This window comes from Chenopodium quinoa, unplaced genomic scaffold (genome assembly GCF_001683475.1).
Source record: "Chenopodium quinoa cultivar QQ74 unplaced genomic scaffold, ASM168347v1, whole genome shotgun sequence".
In the NCBI taxonomy this organism is placed as follows: domain Eukaryota; kingdom Viridiplantae; phylum Streptophyta; class Magnoliopsida; order Caryophyllales; family Amaranthaceae; genus Chenopodium; species Chenopodium quinoa.
Genome location: NW_018742987.1, coordinates 2,274,674 through 2,297,064, shown reverse-complemented (window position 1 = coordinate 2,297,064; position 22,391 = coordinate 2,274,674). Strand labels below are relative to the sequence as shown.

Here is a 22,391-nt window from a genome sequence, read left to right as displayed (position 1 = left end):
AAAATTTGCATTAGGGTCATTTTGCCTGGTCATAATCATTTGGTGTTTAAATTCTAGGCAATTATAGCATTTGACGGAAAATGTCACCTCATTTCTCGAAAACTATCCTCTCATAACTCGCAAGTTAATCATGAAAGTTACCCCGTCTTTCTATACTAGTTGTCTTACAGCTTGAGAGAGTAAAGAGACCAAATAACTCGCAAGTTACTTTTGAAAGGTACCCTTTCTTTTGATAGTCTTATAAGTTACAATCAGAGAGAATAATGAGACCATATATAAAAGTTCTTGGTTTAGCAATCACTTGTTTCCCTGGCCTATGTCAATGAAACTAACTCTTATTGCTGCTGCTAAATTGATTTAAGTTGCTCATAAGTCTAGGTTCGCCTTTTGTATCTGGGTTTCTCAAAGATTACACATTATTTGGACCAATATATGACTAGTTATGTTATTGATGATACTATAAGAAGTCATGACTACTAGAATTCACAGTTTGATGAGAGTTGCTACCATGTAGTTTGATTGGCTGACTGGTATCTTACACCAGCAGATCGTGTAAAGGTCGCTTTATTCGTGCTTTGTCAAATCTTATGGGAATTTAGTGAAGCATGCCAGAAATTTATAATTCAGTTCGTACTGGTCCGTTGGTTCCAGACCCACCATTACACAAGTTCTTTTGTCTTAAGCAGCCTGATCTCTATTGTGTTGATTTATCCTTTTATGTTACTGTTTTGTTATGTAGGCATTATGGTAGGTTTGGAGCTTTTTAGTACTTATTAGTTTTTGTTTCGAGAGTCCTTTTCTTATGCTGCTTTCCTCAGCATTATGTCATATATCATGTTTGACAGCTATGTTACTCTTGTGCCTTCTCCTGTCAACTGAACATTATGTTCTATATCTAGTTTTTGTGTTTTGGAGGAAAAGAGGAGTGCTTCCGAACATACTCACATACTGAAGCTTTCAACACTCATATATCATTGACATCCTGGATTTCCCGATTATTTTTAAACAGCTTACCAACATCTTTACAAAATTAAGAAGTACGAATAGTTGGGTGTGTCCAATTGCTGATTTTTGTAACACAACATCAATAGTGTATCTCAGGGTAAGCTTTAGAAATTCCAGCTCTACTTAGCATAGACTTATTGACAGCTCTATTAGTCCGTATCAGTTTATCATCAATTATGTGCTGCTTAGTGCTTACTGGAAACCTGTGGCCAGGAAAACTCTTTTTCTCACTGGTATCAACTATTTATAGTTGTGTTCTGTGTTTATCATTAATCTTATATTAACGTTATTATGATCTTAGTATCACTAAGAAGCTTCTGAGAACAAACACCCGGTTGGCTTGGGGTTATACGGTTATGAAGTTCTAGTTTTGCTTAGCAGCTTTGGCTGTTTATCTGTCACTCTGCTTGTCACACTAAGTATTCTATCCAGAGCTGCAAAAATTAAGGAAAATTTTCAAAGTTTTCACTTGGGATGTAATTGCTTTTTTTTTTTTTTTTTTTGGATTAGCCGATGTATAGTACCTACTTTTCTTATCATTTCTTGGGATACCTCAACTAATTAGCTTATTGACTCCTGAGAAGTACAGAGAGAACCTTATCATGTTAGCTTCATAGGAAGTGCAATGTACAATTGGCAAATAATATGAAGAGCTTATCCATAGGAGACTTTATTGAAGAGCATGAACAGAACATGAAGGCCACATTTAAGGAAACCGTAGCTTCTATTTTCGTATGCTTATTATACCACATTGAAGTATTCTTCCATGGTTTGGTGAATTTATAGCAGCCCACTGCCTACCCTGGTTTTGCATCCAAACTATCAGTTAGCCATCCAAAAGTTACAAGCAATTAGGTTGCACATAAAGCTTTAGATGTCGTTTTATTAGATGGCTTCTATTTTATCTATTCTCTGGCTAGAGGGCAACAGTCATTGAGTTATGAGTTATAACATATTATTTTTCCCGCAACTTCTGTAAAGTCATCAACCATCATCACTATCCAAAAGTTTTGATAAGCAACTAACTGTAGCCTAAACATTGCATCTAACTATGCTGTGTATGGTACAGGTGTTGTTTGGGGTTAGCAGATATTAGATAGCATATAACAATTTCTATAAAAGTAGATTCTGTTAGTATTTTTGACATGGAACTAGCTCAGAGCAAATAACAAATTCTGTAAAAGTGTTCAGTTGATTAACACCTAGCTATGGATTTTTTTAAAAATTGTTCTGAACGATAGGCGTGCATTTTGCTTTATAAAGTAGCATAAGCCATAAGGTTAATAATAGATATTTATGGGTTAATTACGTATTTCGGACTCTTACAAAAATATGCCTTCAAAGAGAGTAGTTTAATCTCCACTACTTTTACGGTTTACCCTTAACCAAATATTACAAAAGCATAGATTGACTCGTCAAGGCTGTTACTTGGAGTCTAATTTACTCTTGTTCCTTACAATTCACTCTTTACCAGACATTTTCTTGCAGAGTGTGCTGGCATATACTGACATAGCTTTGTTGTGTTTGCATATGTTTACATTATATGTCTAGTTAGATATTATCATTTTAGTCATCATAAAATGCTGGCAAATTTTTTGTTTGTACCACTGGTAGTGCTTTTATGGTATAAATACTATAAACAAAGATTTCATGCTATTCATTTGTAATAATGTCATGTAAGACATAAACTGTATCAGATAAGACTGATGTTGAAACACTGAAGGGCAATGATTGGGCTGGAATTCTGCAAAAGAACTCAAAAATTCTACCTGAAATGCTGACAATTTGAAGGGAATATGCTTATCAGGAGCTATTAGAAGCAGCAGGTACGTTTTGTTGTTTTATGAGTATAATAAAAGGAATTTTACCAGATTGTGAAGTGAGATGTACAATAATGGCATATACTTTGTATAAAATATGCTGTCAAAAAGGTAAAGAGATAACAGATCCTTGATTCAATCACACTATGAACCTTGGTATGCTTCACCTGTAAGCATTGGTGACCTCATGATTCCGAAAACTCTGGAAAATTGATTATTGAACTAAGAATTGCCGCCGTTCAGATTTCAATGGTTGTCTGATTAAGGGCAGTGTATCGCCATCTCTCTTTCTCCACAAAGTCTGCATCCAAGAACTGAGCAACAAAAGCCCAAAGCTTGTAAGCATCTGCAAATGTGGCAATGAATCCGAATGCAGCTGTAACTACTCTTATACCTAGGTTTTCTTTTCCTTTCTTTTTGTTTCCTGGGTTTTCCTTTGCTTCACATCTTCTCTTCTCAAGAACACTAGACTTTTGGTGTTCATACTTTTCTGGAAACCAAATATGATGCAGAAAACCATAGCTTAATGATATGCTTTTCCTATCAGCAAGTTTCTGTATTAGAATAGGCTCAACCTTTTCGCCTTTCCAATCAAACAAATTGAAAGCCAAGGCTGGTCCTCGATCAAACTTTATCTTTGGCCCATATATTTTTACCAAGGGAACTGCCCTTTCTGCATTTGGGTGCTGGAGCTTTGTTAAACCATTAATGAGCCAATTGACAAGGTACCTGCTCCTACTATTTACCAGTGAGAGCCCCAATGCATCAATATGATCCAAGCACCTACATTCAACGAGTGAATTCCTTTTTCTGCGGATTACCGTGCTTCGTCGCTCAACAAAAAGATCACTACCTTCATCTATCACTTCAATTTCTGAGATTTTTTGTCCATTGATCTTGACTCTTGTATCTTTATTCCTTACTGACGTAGAGGACTCTCCTTTTTCCATTGTCGGTGCTTGGATGGATATAGGACCAGAGAAGGAATTTGATGATGATGAGCCGCCCAACTCAAGCTCTTGTTCAAACTCTGTTTCAGTGCCAGAAGATTCTTCAGGCAGGTAAAATAACTTCCTTGCTGAGACAATACTTACAATTCCAGCAGAAGTTGAAGTTTCCAGGATCGAAATGGCTGATTTCTTGACAAAGAGACACCCAAATCCAGATGGGTTCTCCCCAAAAACCTTGTAGAAAGAGCATATTAAGAAATCTGGCTGGAAGAGAGACAGTCCCAGACTATCCATGTCTTTTGGTCCCACAGCACAGGCATCAAGAAGGATATGCCATCCATGTTCTTGTGCCACTTTCATCCATTGGTAAGAGTATCTAGCACCTGTCACTCTTGATTGAAGCTGGAAAACAAAAAGCCCTCTTTTCTTGCTGATCATTCTCTTGCTGGTAATCATACTCCTCAATTTTGATGATTGAATCCTTAATCTTGGCCATGTAAACTCAGCTGCCATTGCTTGAGCTCCTCTCTTCTCTGAGCTATTAATCATTGTATCTACTGCCTCACTATCATGATCATAGACAGTGAGGAGCTTCTTACAAGACCCAAAAGGATATGACTCTGCAACTAATCTGAAGGCTGATGTTCTGTTTGCTGTCAGAACTACAGAATAATCATCTTCACTAATGTTGAGGAATTCCCTGATCCTTTTCTTGATCGCAGACTCCAATCTCGATTCATTTCCTCCTTCAAGCAGGTGGTTCTTCAGATTTACTGACTTGTACGATAAGTGGAACACCGGAAATTCCGAGCTGTGGGGCCGCAATGGAGGCGGTGAAGATGATGTTGAAGGATATGTGAGAGAAAGCTGATTGTGAAGCTGTGAAAAAGAGAACAAGCCAATGCCAATGTAATCAAGGCATACATGGTTAGAGAGGGAAAGATTGTAGTACTCTTGAGCACGTATTTCATCAATTTGGTAAGTCTCAGTGTAGTTTGGGTAGGTTCTGATGAACTGATCAAATGCTTCTTGCAGGGAAGGAAGGGAGTCAGGGTTGTTAAACTCAGTGTTAGGGAACAAAGAGGAAGAGGTGGTGGAAGCAAAAGTGCGACGGTTTTCAGCTGAAGAATTTCTCGGTTTAGCAGCGATGGATTTATCAGCTTCATTTAGAGTGAAGAAAGGAGTTGGGCAGCAGCCATGGAAGCACAATTCTGTGACCTCCCTTGTTGAAGTTGACTGCATTCTTTGGGTAACTTCTTCAAACTGTCTTGGTTTTGTGCTCTGCTTTCATATTATTTGCCTACTACTATTGCTTTTTATTACTCATATCTTAAAGAGTTTATTTAGTTTTTTGAGGGTATTGCTTAGTTTGGAAGTATTATAAAGCATAGCCCCACTTTAAATGCATTTTTTGGACAAACGCACTTATTAAGGAGCCATAGTGGTGACTTTTAACAGGTCATAGTACTAAAGACCCCCCCTTTTTGTCTTTCAATCTACACTTGTGGGCTATCTTACATTTGACTAGTCGTATTACAATTATCCCTTTCATTCCAATCTTTTGATGATTACGATCATTTGAGAGAAATTATCTATTGTAACTTTGTAGCGAAGACCATTTATCAAAATGATCAGACTTAATAGTAAGAAAATGATCTAATACAAGGTTATTGTAGATAATTCCCTTTCTTTCTACACTAAAAATTTATAAAGAACATCAATTCCCTTCTTTTTACACCCAAAAATTAATAAAGAACAATGAAAAAGAAAGGATAGTTCTTTTTAGTTTTCTTGTAAACATGTCAAGAATCAAATGAGAGTGCAATAAGATTATCTATTCTTTGATTATTTGACCCTGCCTTTGATTTTTAGTTTATCATTCATGGTTGCCTAATTGGTCCTACTAATGGAGTGTCAAAGGTGTACCTGACCTGTTAGAACCTGGTTAGGATCTTTTCTATTTTCCTAGAAAAGGATCATGAATCTCATACTATAACCATTAAATTTTTTTAATGAACACTTTAAGATTTTGGGTGAAGTGTACGAAATGAATAAGTATGAAAAAATGTTCCATTACTTTGTTGTTGAAATGAGTAAGAGCTGGAATTTCTGAAGAATATACTTTTGGCTAATAATTGCTCATAACTGTCCCGCCAATCCCCTAAACACCAAATATACTCTGTAATTACTTTTTTTTTGGGTATCTTTTTGCTTGTGTATACTTTATATGTATCCACAGTTCACACTACTTTCGTTCTCTTGATAAATCTGCCAAGATAAGCTGTATTAAGGATGAGGAAGTAAGAGTTTAACTTAATCGTTGAGCTCTCTAAATCGTACCCAAGTATATAAAAAAAGCCGTATCTAGTTTTCACACTTTCGACATTATTTACAAACCTTAGTGTTTGACCTATCACATCTCGGGGGAGTAATTATTAGTGATGATATCGTTTGCTTAAAAAATATTTGAGTAATTGACAGTGGTAACAGTGTGACAGTCAATTAGTCTATTTAGCCTGATTTAAGAAAAAAAATTATATAGTCAGAAATAGAGGCACTCCGCAATTAAAATGGTATTGTAAGTCATTAAAGTTGTGGTGGTAGCACTTTGATAACCGCAGGCTTGATAAAGATGGCCGGGCCAAGGCTGCACTAAATTGACAGGAACTAGACAATAAAAGCATTACTGTAGGCTGATAGTGGCCGGCAGTATCACTAATAGAGTAGCTTAATATCTTCCAAATCTCTCCATTTTTCTCCTTTTCAATCATATGATTTGGAGCATTGAACAAGTCTTTGTGTTAAAGTCAGGATTTTTAGCTATTGATTATAATTTTCCTTGACATAGTAATTAGATGTATGTGAACTTGAATTGATGTTGCGTATGTCAAGGAAAAAGTGGAAAAAAAAAAAGTGAAAAAATAGTTTTTCATGTTACCCCCTCCATAGTTTTAGGAGAGTATTGGCAGTAGAATTTTATTGTGGGACGAAGGGAGTAACATGGAAAAGTTATCTATTAAAACTATGTGCCCTCTGGAAATGTTAACTTTTGTGGGATAGAGATAAATGAGAAATTATTTGTAGGGACAACCGAACAAGGGATGTGATTTTAAAGAAAGCCAAATTAGAAAGATTAGTCAAAATAATATTTCCATCCATCCTACTTGTTCTTGTGCTATTGACTATCATGGTTAAAAGTGGTCTTAGAGATAGGTTATAGTAATAGTTGTATGGTCATTAGGGGCTTAGGGTTGTATCTTAAGCTCAACCACTCTTGTCACTGTGACACAAATAGTCAAATATTTCCAAGGTAGAATACAACAATAACCACAAAGCTTTAATCCCAAAAGGATTCCGAGGTAGAATGAATGGTGGATGATTAACTTCAACTGGCTATAGGATACTAAAAATTTGTTTTTGAAAAGATTTCTTTCTTTGTGCTTGTAGGTCCAGGCCTGGGGGAAAATTGGGGAACCCCACTGGTGGATGGTCGTGGGGGGCGGGGTTGACTGTACTCAAAAGCATGACTAAATGGGATGTAGATGGTTCTACCATCCCTGAGGACTGAAGTGGTCGCTCTTGTAACTATAGGCTTTCAACCAATATAATCCTATGTCCGTACACTGAATAGGCTTACATAAATATAATCCTCAATCAAATGTGAGATTATGGAACATACCAAGTATTATATAGGGATAAAGGGAATACATCCTATGTCCGTACACTGAATAGGCTTACATATGAGGATATGCCCTGTGAGAAGATTTCTGATATTGGAGTAAAAGCGATTAGGGCTTATTTTTATACAGGTTTAGGATTAAATCTAGCATGGCAATAGACTAGACAAGTTTAGTTAAGGGATCATACATAAAATTCTAACCAATGTGGTCAGGTCCCCCAAACAACAGGGTATATCCATTGTCATCATCTATCTTCCCCAAGTAATCTGCCTTGTATACATCAAGATTATCAGCAGTCACTTGAATGGGAAGATTTTTTGGTAAGTAAAACTCTCCGTCTGTATCCATGTAAGCGAGTTTGGAAGCGTAACAACTTCTGGTGAGATCATGTGCTGCAATAGACTCCTGATCCCATTGGAGCTGGTTTAGGGATGTTTGAAGGGCTATAAACCTTCCCTCCTAATTGCAGTACAGTAGTAGAATCCGCCAGTGTTGGAAATAACTCTTTTGGCCAGTAACCTATTGGTTCGTTTTCTAAGTCACTAAAGTTTTCAATAATCCACCAATTGCTTGTCTTTAGATCCTGTAAGACAATTTTGGTAATGGATGAGATTCTACTAAAAAATGTGTAAAATGTGTAGTAGAAAACAAGTTAGATTATTTTGAAGATATTACCCTGTAGATCTTGATATCCATGCCATAGGTCTTTCCTCCATCGGTCGAAACAGGATTACTTGTTGAACCCATTGGCAATCTTGGACTTATTTGCACATACCCTGGGCAAAGTGAGTTATAGCATCCTGTGCTTTGGAAACCATCTGCCTGAAATCCGACACAAATTTTTTTCCAATAATCACATACTTGTATATATCATGGAATGTTGATGGTTAGTGTTAGTATAGTCGTGAACAGTTTTTGCTTCTTTCTTGAACATAAATGGGCAAATAATATAGACGGGATTAAATCTTACTATATCTTAGCACCACTTTCTATTTGTACAGTATTTTTAAATGAGATTTTCTAGCGAGTGCCTCAACATTTTAATAAACTAACTTACAGTCCACTGGCTATAAGTTCGCGATTGACTATCTCCATACAATTGTGGATTTACCTGCAAACCAAGAGAAAATATTGTAAATGAAAATTGGACAGAGTATCATTTGCCTGATGTAAGTTTGCAGCAGAGAGATTTAATTGATATTGAAACTTACTGTCCATCCATACTCTACACTGCTATATGAACCACTAACACCGGAACCAATCCATAGTAGAGCCTCGCTTAATTGGGGTGCTTGGACTGATAAGTTGTATACTGTGATGAATGTCGATGCTCCTTCTATCTTTCTGGATTTATCATCTGGAGTTGTCAACGCTGCATACTTCGGAGTACCCGAATCAATAAGGTTAAAATCACTAGCAAAGTTAGTACTCTGTATCTGAATATCTGATTTAATGGATATTGTACAGTCGAACATACTTACATGCATTTCAGGCGTGAGCCCTTGTGTTAAATTTACTGATCTTGGACGACGAAGATCACGAATTGCTTTATCATTGATCAAATCTTCCTTCTGAACCCTCCTAAAAGGGACTGTTCCATGAGAACACCCTTTAAATTCCCCTTGATTATATTGTCGTCTATTTAATCTCGAACTTGCTCTTTTCACTCTTTTTTCTTCTGGTATAAAACTAGGTCTCCTCTTTTTATTCATGAATATAAATTAGTTTTATTAGCTAATCAGTGAAAGAAACAACAAAAACGAATTATGTGTATATATACCTGAAGCTTGTGATTCTTGAGCAATGGGTGATCAAAAGCAGGTTGCTTGTATATATCTACGCAATCAATAATTTCACCATCTTTGATCTATTATATATAAAGGCGAATAAATTGTTACTACGGGTATAAAATTATCTTGAATAATGGGGGCAATTGCTACTTGATTGAAATGTAAGTTTCATGCATGAAAATCTTGTTCATGCACATATATTGTCACATTATACAATTATTATCATTATCATCAAATCATAGAAATTTTAATAAAATGTCATCATTAAATTGCTAATTACAAACTTTTAAATAAATTTGGTGTACAGGAGAAGTAGTACATTTGCACTTAAGCTACCTTGATATTTTATTTTTTTTTTTTTAAAAAAAAAACCCACAAATCCCAGTATGTAAAGTTAGTTATGTTATATCTTATAAACTCATTCTATTATTTATTTATAATTATATTCAAAGGAGGTTCAAAATCACCTTGAAAATTACATTAAATCTTTTCAGTGTACAATAATACTATTGTAAACTAGGTAAACAGAAATATTTTTTACGAGTATGAGTCATGAGGGCTAACAATCCTAACAACTAGACCGAACCTTTGTTTGGTGAAAAAGTTAATAGAATTGAGTATTAGCTTTTCACCTTGAAGCTTGTAATGGGGGGCTTATTCAAGATGTTGAGTTGCTTATCGAGCTCTATATCTTCTTTTTTGAGTCTTGATTTTCTGATTCCCTCTTCAGCACCATGACTCACAGTAATAAGAAAGATTAGGAGTAAAAGAATATTGATTAAGAATTTCATGGCCATGATTATAATTTCTTGAATATTTTTGCATTTGATGTGATATATTGGTACAGGTGCATAGCAATATATTTTTACATTGACTTCTCAATACTATAACGTCTGTATATGAGGAATGAATATGATTTTGGCATTTCTAAAGTACTTCTAATGTGAATTTATTATTTAGTGCGTTATAATCCAATTATATGATAATCTAAAATTTAATTCAATTAAAATCAATTGCAATATCTTCATTATTGGTAGGCAATCGATTGAATTAAAGAGAGATATCAACATATTATGGAAATATATATCTAGATAACGTCCAATTTATTTTGAAACTAAGCTAAATTATGTACATAATGGTAGAGCTGTCAATTCGGGTAAACGGGTCGGGTTTAGGTCGGGTCAACTTGGATCGGGTTAGTTCAGATTAATTTCATAACCTATGCGGGGCGGGTTTGGGTTGGGTCATGCTTGAGTCAAGTCACGTCGGGTCATACTTCTTTTCGGGTTTGGGTCGGGTTTAGGTCAGGTTACATTCGGGTCGGTAAACAATAGGTCGGGTTTAATTCGGATTTTCACGGGTTAAAACGGGTTAGGGTAATTCTTGGGTTCTAGTCGGGTTCGGTTCAAGTCAATAATTTGCGGGTTAGAATCAGGTCGGGTCATTCTCAGGTTTGAGTCAGGTTCGGTTCAAGTCAATAATTTGCGGATTATAATCAGGTTGGGTCATTTTCAAGTCGGGTCATTCTCGGGTTCAAGTCGGGTTCGGATCAAATCAATAATTTGCGGGTTATAATCAGGTTGGGTCATTTCCAAGTCGGGTCATTCTCGGATTCAAGTCGGTTCGTTATGTTCAAGTCAATAATTTGCAGGTTATCGAGTCATTTCCAAGTCAGGTCATATTCAGGTTCAACTAATTATAAATAGATAATTATCATTTTTATCAAGATAATTATTTCATTTGACTATAATATATATGGCAATATACTAGGGAACTATAGTCTATAATTTAAGAAGATAATTATCTTCTTTGAACATAAAACAAATATTTACTATAATTAACTCTTAAATTGGAGGATGATGCTCCTTTCTTTTGTTGGCCTGGACTGACTTGGTCTCCTTAGACAAAATGCTTTGATCACCAATAGTAAGGTGGTCTAAATTGCATTTATAGTGATTTGAAATCAGGTCAGGAACAATTTGGGTTGAATTTAGGTCGAGTCAATAACAAGTCGTGTTAATTTGGAGTCGGGTTAGTAATAGATCGGATTGAATTTTTGGGTCTAGTAAGTAATAGGTTTGGTAAAATTCGGGTCGGGTCAATAACAAGTCCGGTTGAATTTGGGTGTGGTCAATAACAAGTCGGGTTGATTTCAGTCGGGTTTGTAACAGGTTGGGTTAAATTCGGATCGGATTAGGAACGGGCCGGGTTGAATTCATGTCACGTTAGTAACAAGTCGGGTTAAATTCGGGTTTTGACAGGTTAAAACGGGGTTTGGGTCGATTTCGGTTCAAGTCGGGTTCAATGCAAGTTAATTAAATTAGCCATTGTAAACCAGCAAATCGGCGCAAGTTATAAACCGGTAACTGGCAGTTTAAAAGCAATTAAGATGGTTCCACACACCCAGTTGGACTCCCGGAAGATATTAAGGATCATGGTAAACATTTCGAATATTTTTATTTTCGAGCAAAAAAAGTCAAAAAATTCTAAATTGAAAGCTAATATCCACGCTTTTTGAGAAATTTTGAAGGTTTTGGGGCCGATGTCGAAAAGTCTTGAAATTCTATGGGTTACATCTCAGGGTCATATAATGCCGTTTGAAACCATATATGATCATTATTTGTTGTCATAAATATTCGTGGTAGGCTTGAATTAATGAAATCAGTGCAAGTTGTAAACAGGTAAATTGGTTGTTTAAAGGCAAATTGGATGATTCCACCCACCCAATTGGACTCCCGGGGGGTATTAGGAACCATGGTAAAAATTTTGGTAATTTTTATTTCCGTGCTAAAAAAGTCAAAAAAATTGCAAAATTGAAGGCTTTTTGAGAAATTTTAGAGATTTCGGCGCTCGGTGTCGAAAAGGCTTGAGATTTTAGGGGATACATCTCGGGGTCATATAATGCCGTTTGGAACCATATATGATCATTATATGTTTTCATATATGTTAGTGGTAGGCTTGAATTAATGAAATCGGTGCAAGTTGTAAATCGGTTAATTGGTCGTTAAAAGGCAAATTGGATGGTTCCACCCACCCAATTGGAATCCCGTGGGGTATTAGGGACCTTGGTAAACATTTCTCCAATTTTTATTTTCGGGCGAAAAAAAGTCAAAAAAATTCCAAAATTGAAGGCTAATATCCACCCTTTTTCAGAAATTTTGGAGGTTTCGGAGTCCGGTATCGAAATTTTTTGAAATTATAGGAGATATATCTCGGGGTCATATAATGCCGTTTGGAACCATATATGATCATTATTTGTTGTCATAAATGTTCGTGGTAGACTTGAATTAATGAAATCGATGCAAGTTGTCAACCGGTAAATTGGCCGTTTAAAGGCAAATTAAATTGTTCCACTCACCCAATTGGACTCCCAGAGGATATTAGGGACCATGGTAAACATTTCGGCAATTTTTATTTCTAGGCGAAAAAAGTCAAAAAATTGCAAAATTGAAGGCTAATATCCACGTTTTTTGAGAAATTTTGGAGATTTCAAAGCTCAGTGTCGAAAAGGCTTGAGATTTTAAGGGATATATCTTGGGGTCATATAATTGCGTTTGGAACCATATATGATCATTATTTGTTGTCATAAATATTCGTGGTAGGCTTGAATTAATGAAATCGGTGCAAATCGTAAATCGGTTAATTGGTCATTAAAAGGCAAATTGGATGGTTCCACCCATCCAATTGGACTCCCAGGGGGTATTAGGGACCTTGGTAAATATTTCGGCAATTTTTATTTTCGGGAGAAAAAAGTCAAAAAAATTCCAAAATTGAATGCTAATATCCACACTTTTTGAGAAATTTTAGAGGTTTTGGAGTCCGGTATCGAATTTTTTTGAAATTATAGGGGATATATCTCGGGGTCATATGATGCCGTTTGGAACCATATATGATCATCATATGTTTTCATAAATGTTTGTGGTAGGCTTGAATTAATGGAATTGGTGCAAGTTGTAAATCGGTTAATTGGTCGTTTAAAGGAAAATTGGATGGTTCCACCCACGCTTTTCTAGAAATTTTGGAGGTTTCGGGACCCGATGTCGAAAAGTCTTGAAATTCTATGGGATGCATCTCGAGATCATATAATGCCGTTTGGAACCATATTTGATCATTTTATGTGTCATAAATGATTGTGTTAGGCTTGAGTTAATTAAATCGGTGCAAGTTGTAAACCAGTAAATTGGTCGTTTAAAGGAACATTGGATGGTTCCACCCACCCAATTGGACTCCCGTAGGATATTAGGGATCATGGTAAGCACTTCGGCAATTTTTATTTTTGGGCAAAAAAAAGTAAAAAATTCCAAAATTGAAATCCACGCTTTTTGAGAAATTTGGGATGTTTGAGGCCCTTTGTCGAAAAGTTTTGAGATTTTAGGAGATATATATCGGGGTCATATAATTTCGTTTGGAACCATTTATGATCATTATATGTTGTCATAAATATTCGTATTAGGTTCGAGTTAATTAAATCGTCGCAAATTATAAACTGGTAAATTGACCGTTTAAAGACAAATAGGATGGTTCCACCCACCCAATTGGACTCCTGAAGGATATTAGGGACCGTGGTAAACATTTCGGCAATTTTTATTTCCGGGTGAAAAAAAGTAAAAAAATTCGAAAATTGAAGGCTAATGTCCAGGTTTTTAAGAAATTTTGGATGTTTCGGGGCCCGATGTCGAAAAGTCTTGAAATTTTATGGGATATGTCGCGGGGTCATATAATGCCGTTTGGAACCAGATATGATCATTATATGTTTTCATATTTGTTCGTGGTAGGCTTGAATTAATGAAATCGGTGCAAGTTGTAAATCGGTTAATTGGTCGTTTAAAGGCAAATTGGATATGATGATTCCACCCACTCAATTGGACTCCCGGGGGGGTATTAGGAGCCTTGGTAAACATTTCGGCAATTTTTATTTTCGGGGAAGAAAAGTTAATAAATTCCAAAATTGATGGCTAATATCCACGCTTTTTTAGAAATTTTGGAGGTTTCGGGACTCGATGTCGAAAAGTCTTGAAATTGTAGGGAATATATCTTGGGGTCATATAATTTCGCTTGGAACCTTATACGATCATTATTTGTTGTCATAAAAATTTGTGGTAGGCTTGAATTAATGAAATCGGTGCAAGTTGTAAACCGGTAAATTGGTCGTTTAAAGGCAAATTGGATGGTTCCACACTTCCACCCACCCAATTGGACTACCGGAGGGAATTAGGGATCATGGTTAACATTTCGGCAATTTTTATTTCCTGGCGAAAAAAGTCAAAAAAATTCTAAAATTGAAGGCTAATATCTACGCTTTTTGAGAAATTTCTAATGTTTTGGGGCCCGGTGTCGAAAAGCATTTAGATTTTAGGGGATATATCTCGGGGTTGTATAATGCTGTTTGGAACCATATATGATCATTATATGTTGTCATAAATGTTCGTGGTAGGCTTGAGTTAATGGAATCGGTGCAAATTGTAAACCGGTAACTTGGTCGTTTAAAGGCAAATCGGATGGTTTCACCCATCCAATTGGACTACCGGAGGGTATTAGGGACCATGGTAAACATTTCGGCAATTTTTTTTTTCGGGTGAATAAAAGTTAAAAAATTCCAAAATTGAAGGATATTATCCACGCTTTTTGATAAATTTTGGAGGTTTTGGCCATAATGGTCAGGATCTTGCTAACGAGCGCCTTTAGTTAGCTGAATAAGCATTTAAAACATTTCCTAAAGTGATTTTTTTTGACACATATTTTTTTGACACATTTCTAAAGTGATATTAGTTTGGCAATATATGCCAAAATCAAGCGTTGATCGGTGTAATTAATTTTCAATTTTATTTGATATTTCTACTTTTAGCTATTTTGGCCATCGCCCCGGATTGTAATAATCAATAAAAAAAACTTTATGAAAGTCTAATTTAATTTGAATCTGATTTTACTTTAACGTAGTGGGCCCGACAACTCTAAATAAATTGAGGATGGTTGTCCAATTATGTTTATAGGCCCATTAAAGAAGAAATTCTATGCAATTTGAACATTTGATGTAGATGAAAATTCAGCTTGTCTACAAAAAAACTTATTTATTAAACTAGCTTACTAATTATCTAAAAGACCATAAATGATCCATAATTTTTTTATACTCTTCTTCATTTTATAACATTTGAAAAGCTTATAACATAAATAAATGATAATTCAGCTTGTTTACCAAAAGCTATTAATATAATTAGCTTGATTTAGCTTAAAGACCATACTTAATTAATGTTGTAGCCCTATCTACCTAAGGGCAGGTCCTCCAAACACTAGTGTATACCCTCTTCCAGGATGATCCTTACTTGCATCTCCTAGGTATGCAGCTTTGTAAGTATCAGGAGCATCACCAACCACAAGCATTTTTTCGTCTTTTGGATCGTAAAACTCGTAATTATTATTAACAAATTGGATATTAGAAGCGTAACAAGTTCTTGTAAAATCATCTGGCATAAAAACACCGGAACCCATACGAGCCGGGCTAGGCTCGTCATTAGGACTCGAAACCTTCCCTCCTAATTGCACCACTGATGCAAAACTTGACATCTTCGGAAGTATCTCCTTTGGCCAGTAACCTACTGGTTCATGAGCTACATCGCCTAAGTTCTCGAAAAGCCACCAATTGCTTGTATTTGGATCCTACATTACATTATTTGATTGTACGCTTAGTACGTATGTTACATATAAATATTTACATACATTGTTACTTGGTAGCACGGCCATTTTTAAATTAAATACACGATTATGTATTGTCAGACAGATTTATTTATTTTTTCCCGAAATTATACCTTGAAAATCTGAAATTCCATTGAATAGACGTCTTCACCCGGAATAGTAACTGGATGATTAGGTTCGCCCATTATCCGTTTTTGGCTCACTTGCACATATCCTGGGCAAAGTGCATTGTAACATCCCGCGTTTTGAAGACCATCCGACTAACAACGTCAAATAAAATATCCAACATAATTATGATACTTCGTATATAATCATAAATTAGACTAGAGATATAAATTAAATTAGCCCAATAAATTTCTAAACTATGTAGAAATACTTACTGTCCATAAACTATAGGTTCGCGATAGACCATCTCCGTACAGTCCTTCATTTACCTATAAATTGAAATTGAGATACGATTTAAAACATATTACTGGCGGTTACATATACACGAGTTGTTTTTTATATGTTATTGATAAAAACGGATACAAAGGCATGTATATAACATAAAATGACTTACAGTCCACCCGTATTCTATACTGTTATATGGACCATTGATGCTAGTTCCAACCCATAGTAGAGCCTGGCTATATTGGCCCTTTTGATCTGTTATGTTATAGACACTAATATCAGTTGCAGCTCCCCAAAGCTGTTTGGAGGGATCATTTGGTGTAGTAACCCCTGCATACTGCACAAGCCATTACAAGTACGTCGTATTAATTAATAACAACTCGAACAATTAGGAGGTTATTGTATGTAGCGCGCCACTTAAAGTACGTGCTATATATGTCACAAAATATAATACGGGGTACTTACATGCGGGTTTGGTGCATGTTGAAATGCAACTTTAGCCCTTATCAAATCTTCCTTTGTAACTCTTTTGAAAGGGACTGTTCCATAAGGACACACCTTAGATTCACTTGGATTATTTTGTCTACTAATTTTTCTATTATCGTCTCTTCTCAATTTCAATTCTTTGGGAAGGGAGCTTGGTCTCATCTATTTGATGAGCAACAGTACAAATTTCAATTAGTCCAACTTTTTTATGTTGGGAAAAATATATATAAATGGACAATGTACCTGGAGGTTATGATCCTTAAGCAAAGGGTGGTCAAAAGCGGGTTGCTTGTAGACATCGATGCAATCGATTAGTTCACCAAATTTGTTCTGTTTATAAGAGGAAAGAAAATTACTACTCGTAATAATATTAGACCCTATACAATTCACCTTAAGAAAATAATCTTAATTTATATTTGTATTCTATTTGATATATGTATTTTTATTGATATCTTTGTGTAATTTTAATACGGAGTAATAAAAATGATAAATAGATTAGTTCAAAATGAGGTGGTCAGATTAAATATTTAGACTTATTTTGACAAACTGAGGTGGTTAGATCAAGTATTTAGACTTATTTTGACAAACTTTTTTCTTACACAAATCCCATTGGACCCACTTTAGACCCAAAACCTAATAGGCTCAATGAGTTTGGGTATGACAATTTTAGACCTAGTGAGTCTGGGTCGAATTTGGATCCACCTTAATAAGGATCGGGGTTTGGGTCTGGTCAAACCGACCCATTCTCATCTCTAATTGTAAATTTGTAATTCTACGTAGTAAAGATTTAATTTGAATTCAAGGAGGATAAATTAAAGAAGAATTTAAACCTTGAAGCTCTGTATGGGTGTCTTATTCAAGCTATTGACTTGCCTTTCAAGTTCTTGATCTTCTTCTGTTGACCTAAACTTTCGGCTTCCTCCTTCGACTTCATGGCTTACAACACTAAGCAAAGTAAGAACTAAAACACTAATGGTAAAGAATTTCATTATTGAACTAACAAATAAAAACTTTGATTTGTTTTATTATTATTTTATTTGATACTTTGATTATTTGATGAATATATATATGCACTATGAGCATAGGACTATTACATACAACTATATATATAGCATAGATTGAAATCAATTCTGATTTTTTTTTTTTTTTTTTTTTTTTGAAAGAGAAATCAATTCTGATCTCATAACCTCAGCATGATGACAATTGTGCTGTCAATACATTAAATGCATAATATAAAGTTCATGTGTATCTATCCTTATTTTCTGATATGCTTTTGTAAATCAAAATTTCATGAAACAAATCCTTGTTATTTAGAATACTAAAGAATCTGGTTGATTATGCTTGTATCAATGTATGACCTTTTAAGTATGTACGTAATAATTTGCACTGTTTTTTTACAATATATAATTCTTCAAGTATGTGAACTAACTCTATTATAAGTCCTTACTATAATTACTCGTACTAAGTTTTTAGTGTTTTTACGTTTTAGGATAAAATTCTGATTAAGTGTATAGAATTGAAACTAATTTAAGTTATATTGCGGATTTTCAATTGCTATCACTAGGATATTCTTCCACGGATTTTGTTAAACAACTTTAAAATAAAGGTGGAAAAAAACGAGGATATTTCAAACAATGAAACAAAGAGCATCATATTTAGAGGTACTCCGTAATACTAGTTGTTGTTTGATGGTATTATGAAAATTGTTTGGTTGACTATATAAAATGAGCTTTTTTTTTCCCAAAAAAATAGAAAGTGTAAACTTTATTTATTGTTCCCCAAAAACTTACTACTCTGTACTACCTAAAAGTCTCAACTAGATTTGACTTTTTTTTTTTTTTTTTTTTTTCTAATTGAATTAAGATGAATTTGTTTTCTCATTAAGGGGTGGAAAAATATCATTGTCTTATTGAGGTGTTTACCAAATTGGTTAAGACTAAATTTCAAAAAAAAAAAAAAAAAAATAAATAAATAAAAAATTGTAAGTTGGTTAAGACTAAAAGTTTGTGATAGATCACATGTTTCAATAATCCCGCGACCCCCCTTTATCCCAATTTTCTAATTTTTTTTTTCCAAATAGTTGGTTCACATATTTTAAATATGAGGTATGTGTCTATGTGGTATGCGTTTAAAATAGGTTAAACTCATACTTAATGTTGGTTAAAGAGAATTCCAATTTCTATATAACAAGGCCTTCCAACTCTTAATTACTCGCTAATATAAATATATGATATCACACCATGAGCTAGTAATTATCTTGATTATTACAGGAACAATATTATTCCAAGCTACAATCTATGAATGCATAATATTACGCTGTTGATCTTGGACCATCCAATAATTTCTGGTACAATAAAAACACTCTTAAGTCGTAAAATCAGGTCCTCCAAAGAGAACTTCGGCACCATCCAAGAATTGAGCATTGTAAAGATCAGGTGAATTCGCGAAAACATCCATTTTAAGAGATTCATCAGGGATTAGACCATAGGTTGAGTTAACAACATGGACTATAGCTTGGCATGTTTTGAGCAAGTCGTCCGCCACGAAATGACCTGAACCCATGGGAGTCTTTGAAGGCTCAATAGAAGGATTATACACCTTACCACCAACTTGAACATTTGTTGCAGAATCACTCATTTCTGGCAACAATTCCTTTGGCCAATATCCTATATATTGATTTGTTGCTTCTGGTAGGCTCTCCACTATCCACCAATTTTGTGTTTTTGGGTCCTATATTTCAACAACAATCCAATTTAATGTCATGTTACATGATCTGAATGTATATAATATATGACATTTATGAATGATACTTAGATTAGCTTTTGAATTAGGGGTTGTTCACATTTACTGAACTGAAATGAAATGAATATTTTATGAGAGAAGTAAATTAGGAGCTGAACTGAACTGAACTAATTGAAGCTCAACTGAACTGGACTGAATAGAAGTGAAATTAAGCTGAAGTGAACAGGCCCTTAATCATGTCAAAAGGTATTTTGTTACAACTTACTAAGGGCATGTTCACATTTACTTAATTTCAGTTCAGTTCAGTTCAGCTATAATCAGTTAAGTTCAGTTCAGCTCTTAATTTTCCTCTCTCATAAAATATTCATTTCACCTCAATTCAGTTCAGTTCAGTTCAGCTCCAATCAGTTAAGTTCAGCTTAGTAAATGTAAACAGACCCTAAATGTTTCATAAGAACCCATGCATTTTGACTTTTGAGTTATGTGTTTTAATTGTCATACATTAATTATTTCACATAAACTAAACAACCAAGTGTGTACTTTGTTGAGGCATACCTTGATAATTCCAAGCAACATAAATCTCGTGCTTTTATCATACTCCGAAAAATAGGTCAATTCATCTCCCATATGACGGAGTTGGTTTACTTGAACAAACCCGGGGCAAAGCATGTTAAAGCATCCTGTCTTACCGAATCCATCCGCCTGACCAATACAGAAAGATAATTTTTTAAATATATATATATATATAATTCCCTATTAAATCGGAAAAATCTAAAACAAATACTTGTAACAAGATATAAGTAGCTTACCGTCCACAAATTAAATGTTCGTGCTTTTCTATCTCCATATAATTGTTGGTTGAACTGTTGAAGATCAATACATAACATTATCTAGAATTAGTCATGTACATATAAATGTACGGAGTATTATATTAGCTATAATATGGGATTTCTATTAAAACATGTACTGTAAATGTGTATCATCTTACTCGTTAAACTAGCCTAGTCAATTAACTCTACTCGAGAGAGATTAAATTTCGTGTAAATTATTATTAGTTACTGTGTAAGTAATGTCTTATTGTAGGAGTTGAAGTGAATGACTTACAGTGTATCCATACTCGATGTTGTTAAATGGACCGTCAACACCACTACCAATTCGCAAGGAAGCTGCACTAGTTTGAGCAGGAATCGCGATTGTCAAATTAAAAAGAGCTATTGCAGCCCTTGCTCCTAGGTATTTTTCCGACGTCCCATTTGGAGTTCCTGCTCCTGCATACTATATACACAAATACAAGTACAAAATTATTTTTACGTACATAATTTAATTTTTCGACGTAACATTAAATTAAACAAAATCAACATACATAATTTCCTTGTGAGGGAGTAAATGGTGGTCCTCCGGTCATTGTACGATAATGGCTTAAAACCGCATTTGCCGTGACCAAATCCTCCTTTCGTGTTCTTCGAATGGGTACCGTTCCTGGAGGACATTGTGTGACTTTGGACGGTAATTTATGTACCTGAAAAAGAATGGGTGGTTTTAATCTGTAGTTTTCAGGTACTTTGGAATATTTTTTTTCAGGTACTTAATCTGTAGGGTTTTTGAAAAAGAATAAATTAATGTGAGTTATTAATTAACAAATGGATATTACCGTGAGTTATTAGGAGGAAGATGGTGAATTATTAATTAATTAACAGGTTACGGAGTAATATTAATTTACCTGGATCCTGTGATTTTTTAGTTTTGGATGATCAAATGCAGGTTGTTTGTATATATCAATGCAGTCGATGATGCTTCCATCCTCTTTCTACACAAAGATTAAAAAGTACATATATGATGTAAAACATTATTGTACATACAACTAATTTATTATATACTTCGTATGTTTTTGCTATAAGGATAAATTTCTTTTAACAATGCCCAAAAATTTCACATAATTGAAACCAAAATTGAGAAATTAGTCAACCTACCAATCTACCGTATTGCAAATTTATAATCAAATCAATTTTATTATTATTTTACTTTATTTTATTTTAATTTTTTTTTTGACAAATACTTTAATTATGTCTTATATATATTGGAAATTTCTAATTTTCAAATTAATATAATTGGCATTTTTTTTTTTTTTTTACAAATTAAAGGCTTTTCCTTACCCACTGACTACATTCACTACATCATATGAAAACTAATGTTTAATTAATAAAAAAGTCAATTTTAAATAAATTCAACATGAAATTTTTCAAAGAAAATCAACAAAAGTAATTACACCAACAAGAAAAATTAACTTTAAAGGATAAAAACTATTTCATCACCATAAAAACAAAACACCAAGATTTGATAAACAATCAATAACCAATACTCCCACTATTATTATATTAGGTTTAAAAAAAAAAAAATATATTCCAAAGTACCTGAAAACTTAGAATGGGTGGTTTGTTCAAAGTCTTAAGACGTGTTTCAAGCTCTAAATCTTCATCGGATAAATTAATCTCCTTCCTACCTTCAACACATTCACCAAATTTCGAAATCAAAGCTAAAAAAAAACAACTACAATTCTCATAAAAACCCATACATTAATATTCCTAAGTCTGCCTACCATGTTTATTATTATTTTTTTGGTCATACAAAGTATTTTATGAGAATGAAACTTAGCTTATGTTACTGATTATTGATTATATTTATATAAGAAACATTTTAATTGAGAAGGTTATATAAAAATTTCCAAATTCATGGAATATACACATTCTAGCCATTGTTTTTATTAGGAAAGTATTTGGTAATATTAGGAAAAAATCAATATTTTAAATGAGGCATGATTTTGTCTGTAATAATTGATAT

The 22,391-nt window shown here is 34.3% G+C and overlaps 4 protein-coding genes across 4 annotated transcripts; all 4 read right to left on the bottom strand.

Annotated features, from left to right (window-relative positions):
• Positions 1-2,360: 2,360 nt before the first annotated feature.
• LOC110729732 (molybdenum cofactor sulfurase-like) lies at positions 2,361-9,135 on the bottom strand. Its single transcript, XM_021909517.1, has one exon. It carries the CDS (start codon positions 5,015-5,017, stop codon positions 3,065-3,067), a length of 1,953 nt encoding a protein of 650 aa, XP_021765209.1. The 5' UTR covers positions 5,018-9,135; the 3' UTR covers positions 2,361-3,064.
• Positions 7,651-9,167, bottom strand: LOC110729503. Its single transcript, XM_021909234.1, has 5 exons — positions 8,667-9,167; positions 8,513-8,566; positions 8,131-8,277; positions 7,907-8,038; positions 7,651-7,860 (listed from the first exon to the last, which is right to left on the bottom strand). Exons 1-5 carry the CDS (start codon positions 9,165-9,167, stop codon positions 7,651-7,653), a joined length of 1,044 nt encoding a protein of 347 aa, XP_021764926.1.
• A 6,168-nt stretch (positions 9,168-15,335) lies between these two features.
• Positions 15,336-17,839, bottom strand: LOC110729458. Its single transcript, XM_021909191.1, has 6 exons — positions 17,642-17,839; positions 16,791-17,141; positions 16,495-16,662; positions 16,316-16,369; positions 16,049-16,195; positions 15,336-15,899 (listed from the first exon to the last, which is right to left on the bottom strand). Exons 2-6 carry the CDS (start codon positions 16,971-16,973, stop codon positions 15,507-15,509), a joined length of 945 nt encoding a protein of 314 aa, XP_021764883.1. The 5' UTR covers positions 16,974-17,141; positions 17,642-17,839; the 3' UTR covers positions 15,336-15,506.
• Positions 17,840-19,175: 1,336 nt separating this feature from the next.
• LOC110729502 lies at positions 19,176-22,306 on the bottom strand. The gene is made up of 8 exons (XM_021909233.1): positions 22,294-22,306; positions 21,965-22,086; positions 21,274-21,360; positions 20,917-21,072; positions 20,658-20,828; positions 20,363-20,416; positions 20,109-20,255; positions 19,176-19,541 (listed from the first exon to the last, which is right to left on the bottom strand). Exons 1-8 carry the CDS (start codon positions 22,304-22,306, stop codon positions 19,176-19,178), a joined length of 1,116 nt encoding a protein of 371 aa, XP_021764925.1.
• Positions 22,307-22,391: the final 85 nt, after the last annotated feature.

Bases quoted from the DNA above. Each gene is read 5' to 3' on its own strand.
- LOC110729503 (XM_021909234.1), bottom strand. From the start codon at position 9,167: ATGAATAAAAAGAGGAGACCTAGTTTTATACCAGAAGAAAAAAGAGTG. The intron at 8,567-8,666 runs GTAAGTTTCAAT...CTTGGTTTGCAG, and splicing joins GTGTAGAGTATGGATGGACA to GTAAATCCACAATTGTATGG. The intron at 7,861-7,906 runs GTTTATAGCCCT...CAATGGGATCAG, and splicing joins TACTGCAATTAGGAGGGAAG to GAGTCTATTGCAGCACATGA.
- LOC110729458 (XM_021909191.1), bottom strand. From the start codon at position 16,973: ATGAGACCAAGCTCCCTTCCCAAAGAATTGAAATTGAGAAGAGACGAT. The intron at 16,196-16,315 runs GTAAGTATTTCT...TGACGTTGTTAG, and splicing joins GAACCTATAGTTTATGGACA to TCGGATGGTCTTCAAAACGC. The intron at 15,900-16,048 runs GTATAATTTCGG...AATGTAATGTAG, and splicing joins TGGAATTTCAGATTTTCAAG to GATCCAAATACAAGCAATTG.
- LOC110729502 (XM_021909233.1), bottom strand. The intron at 21,073-21,273 runs GTAAATTAATAT...ATTCTTTTTCAG, and splicing joins TAAAAAATCACAGGATCCAG to GTACATAAATTACCGTCCAA. The intron at 20,829-20,916 runs GTATGTTGATTT...TTGTGTATATAG, and splicing joins CTCCCTCACAAGGAAATTAT to TATGCAGGAGCAGGAACTCC.
- LOC110729732 (XM_021909517.1), bottom strand. From the start codon at position 5,017: ATGCAGTCAACTTCAACAAGGGAGGTCACAGAATTGTGCTTCCATGGC.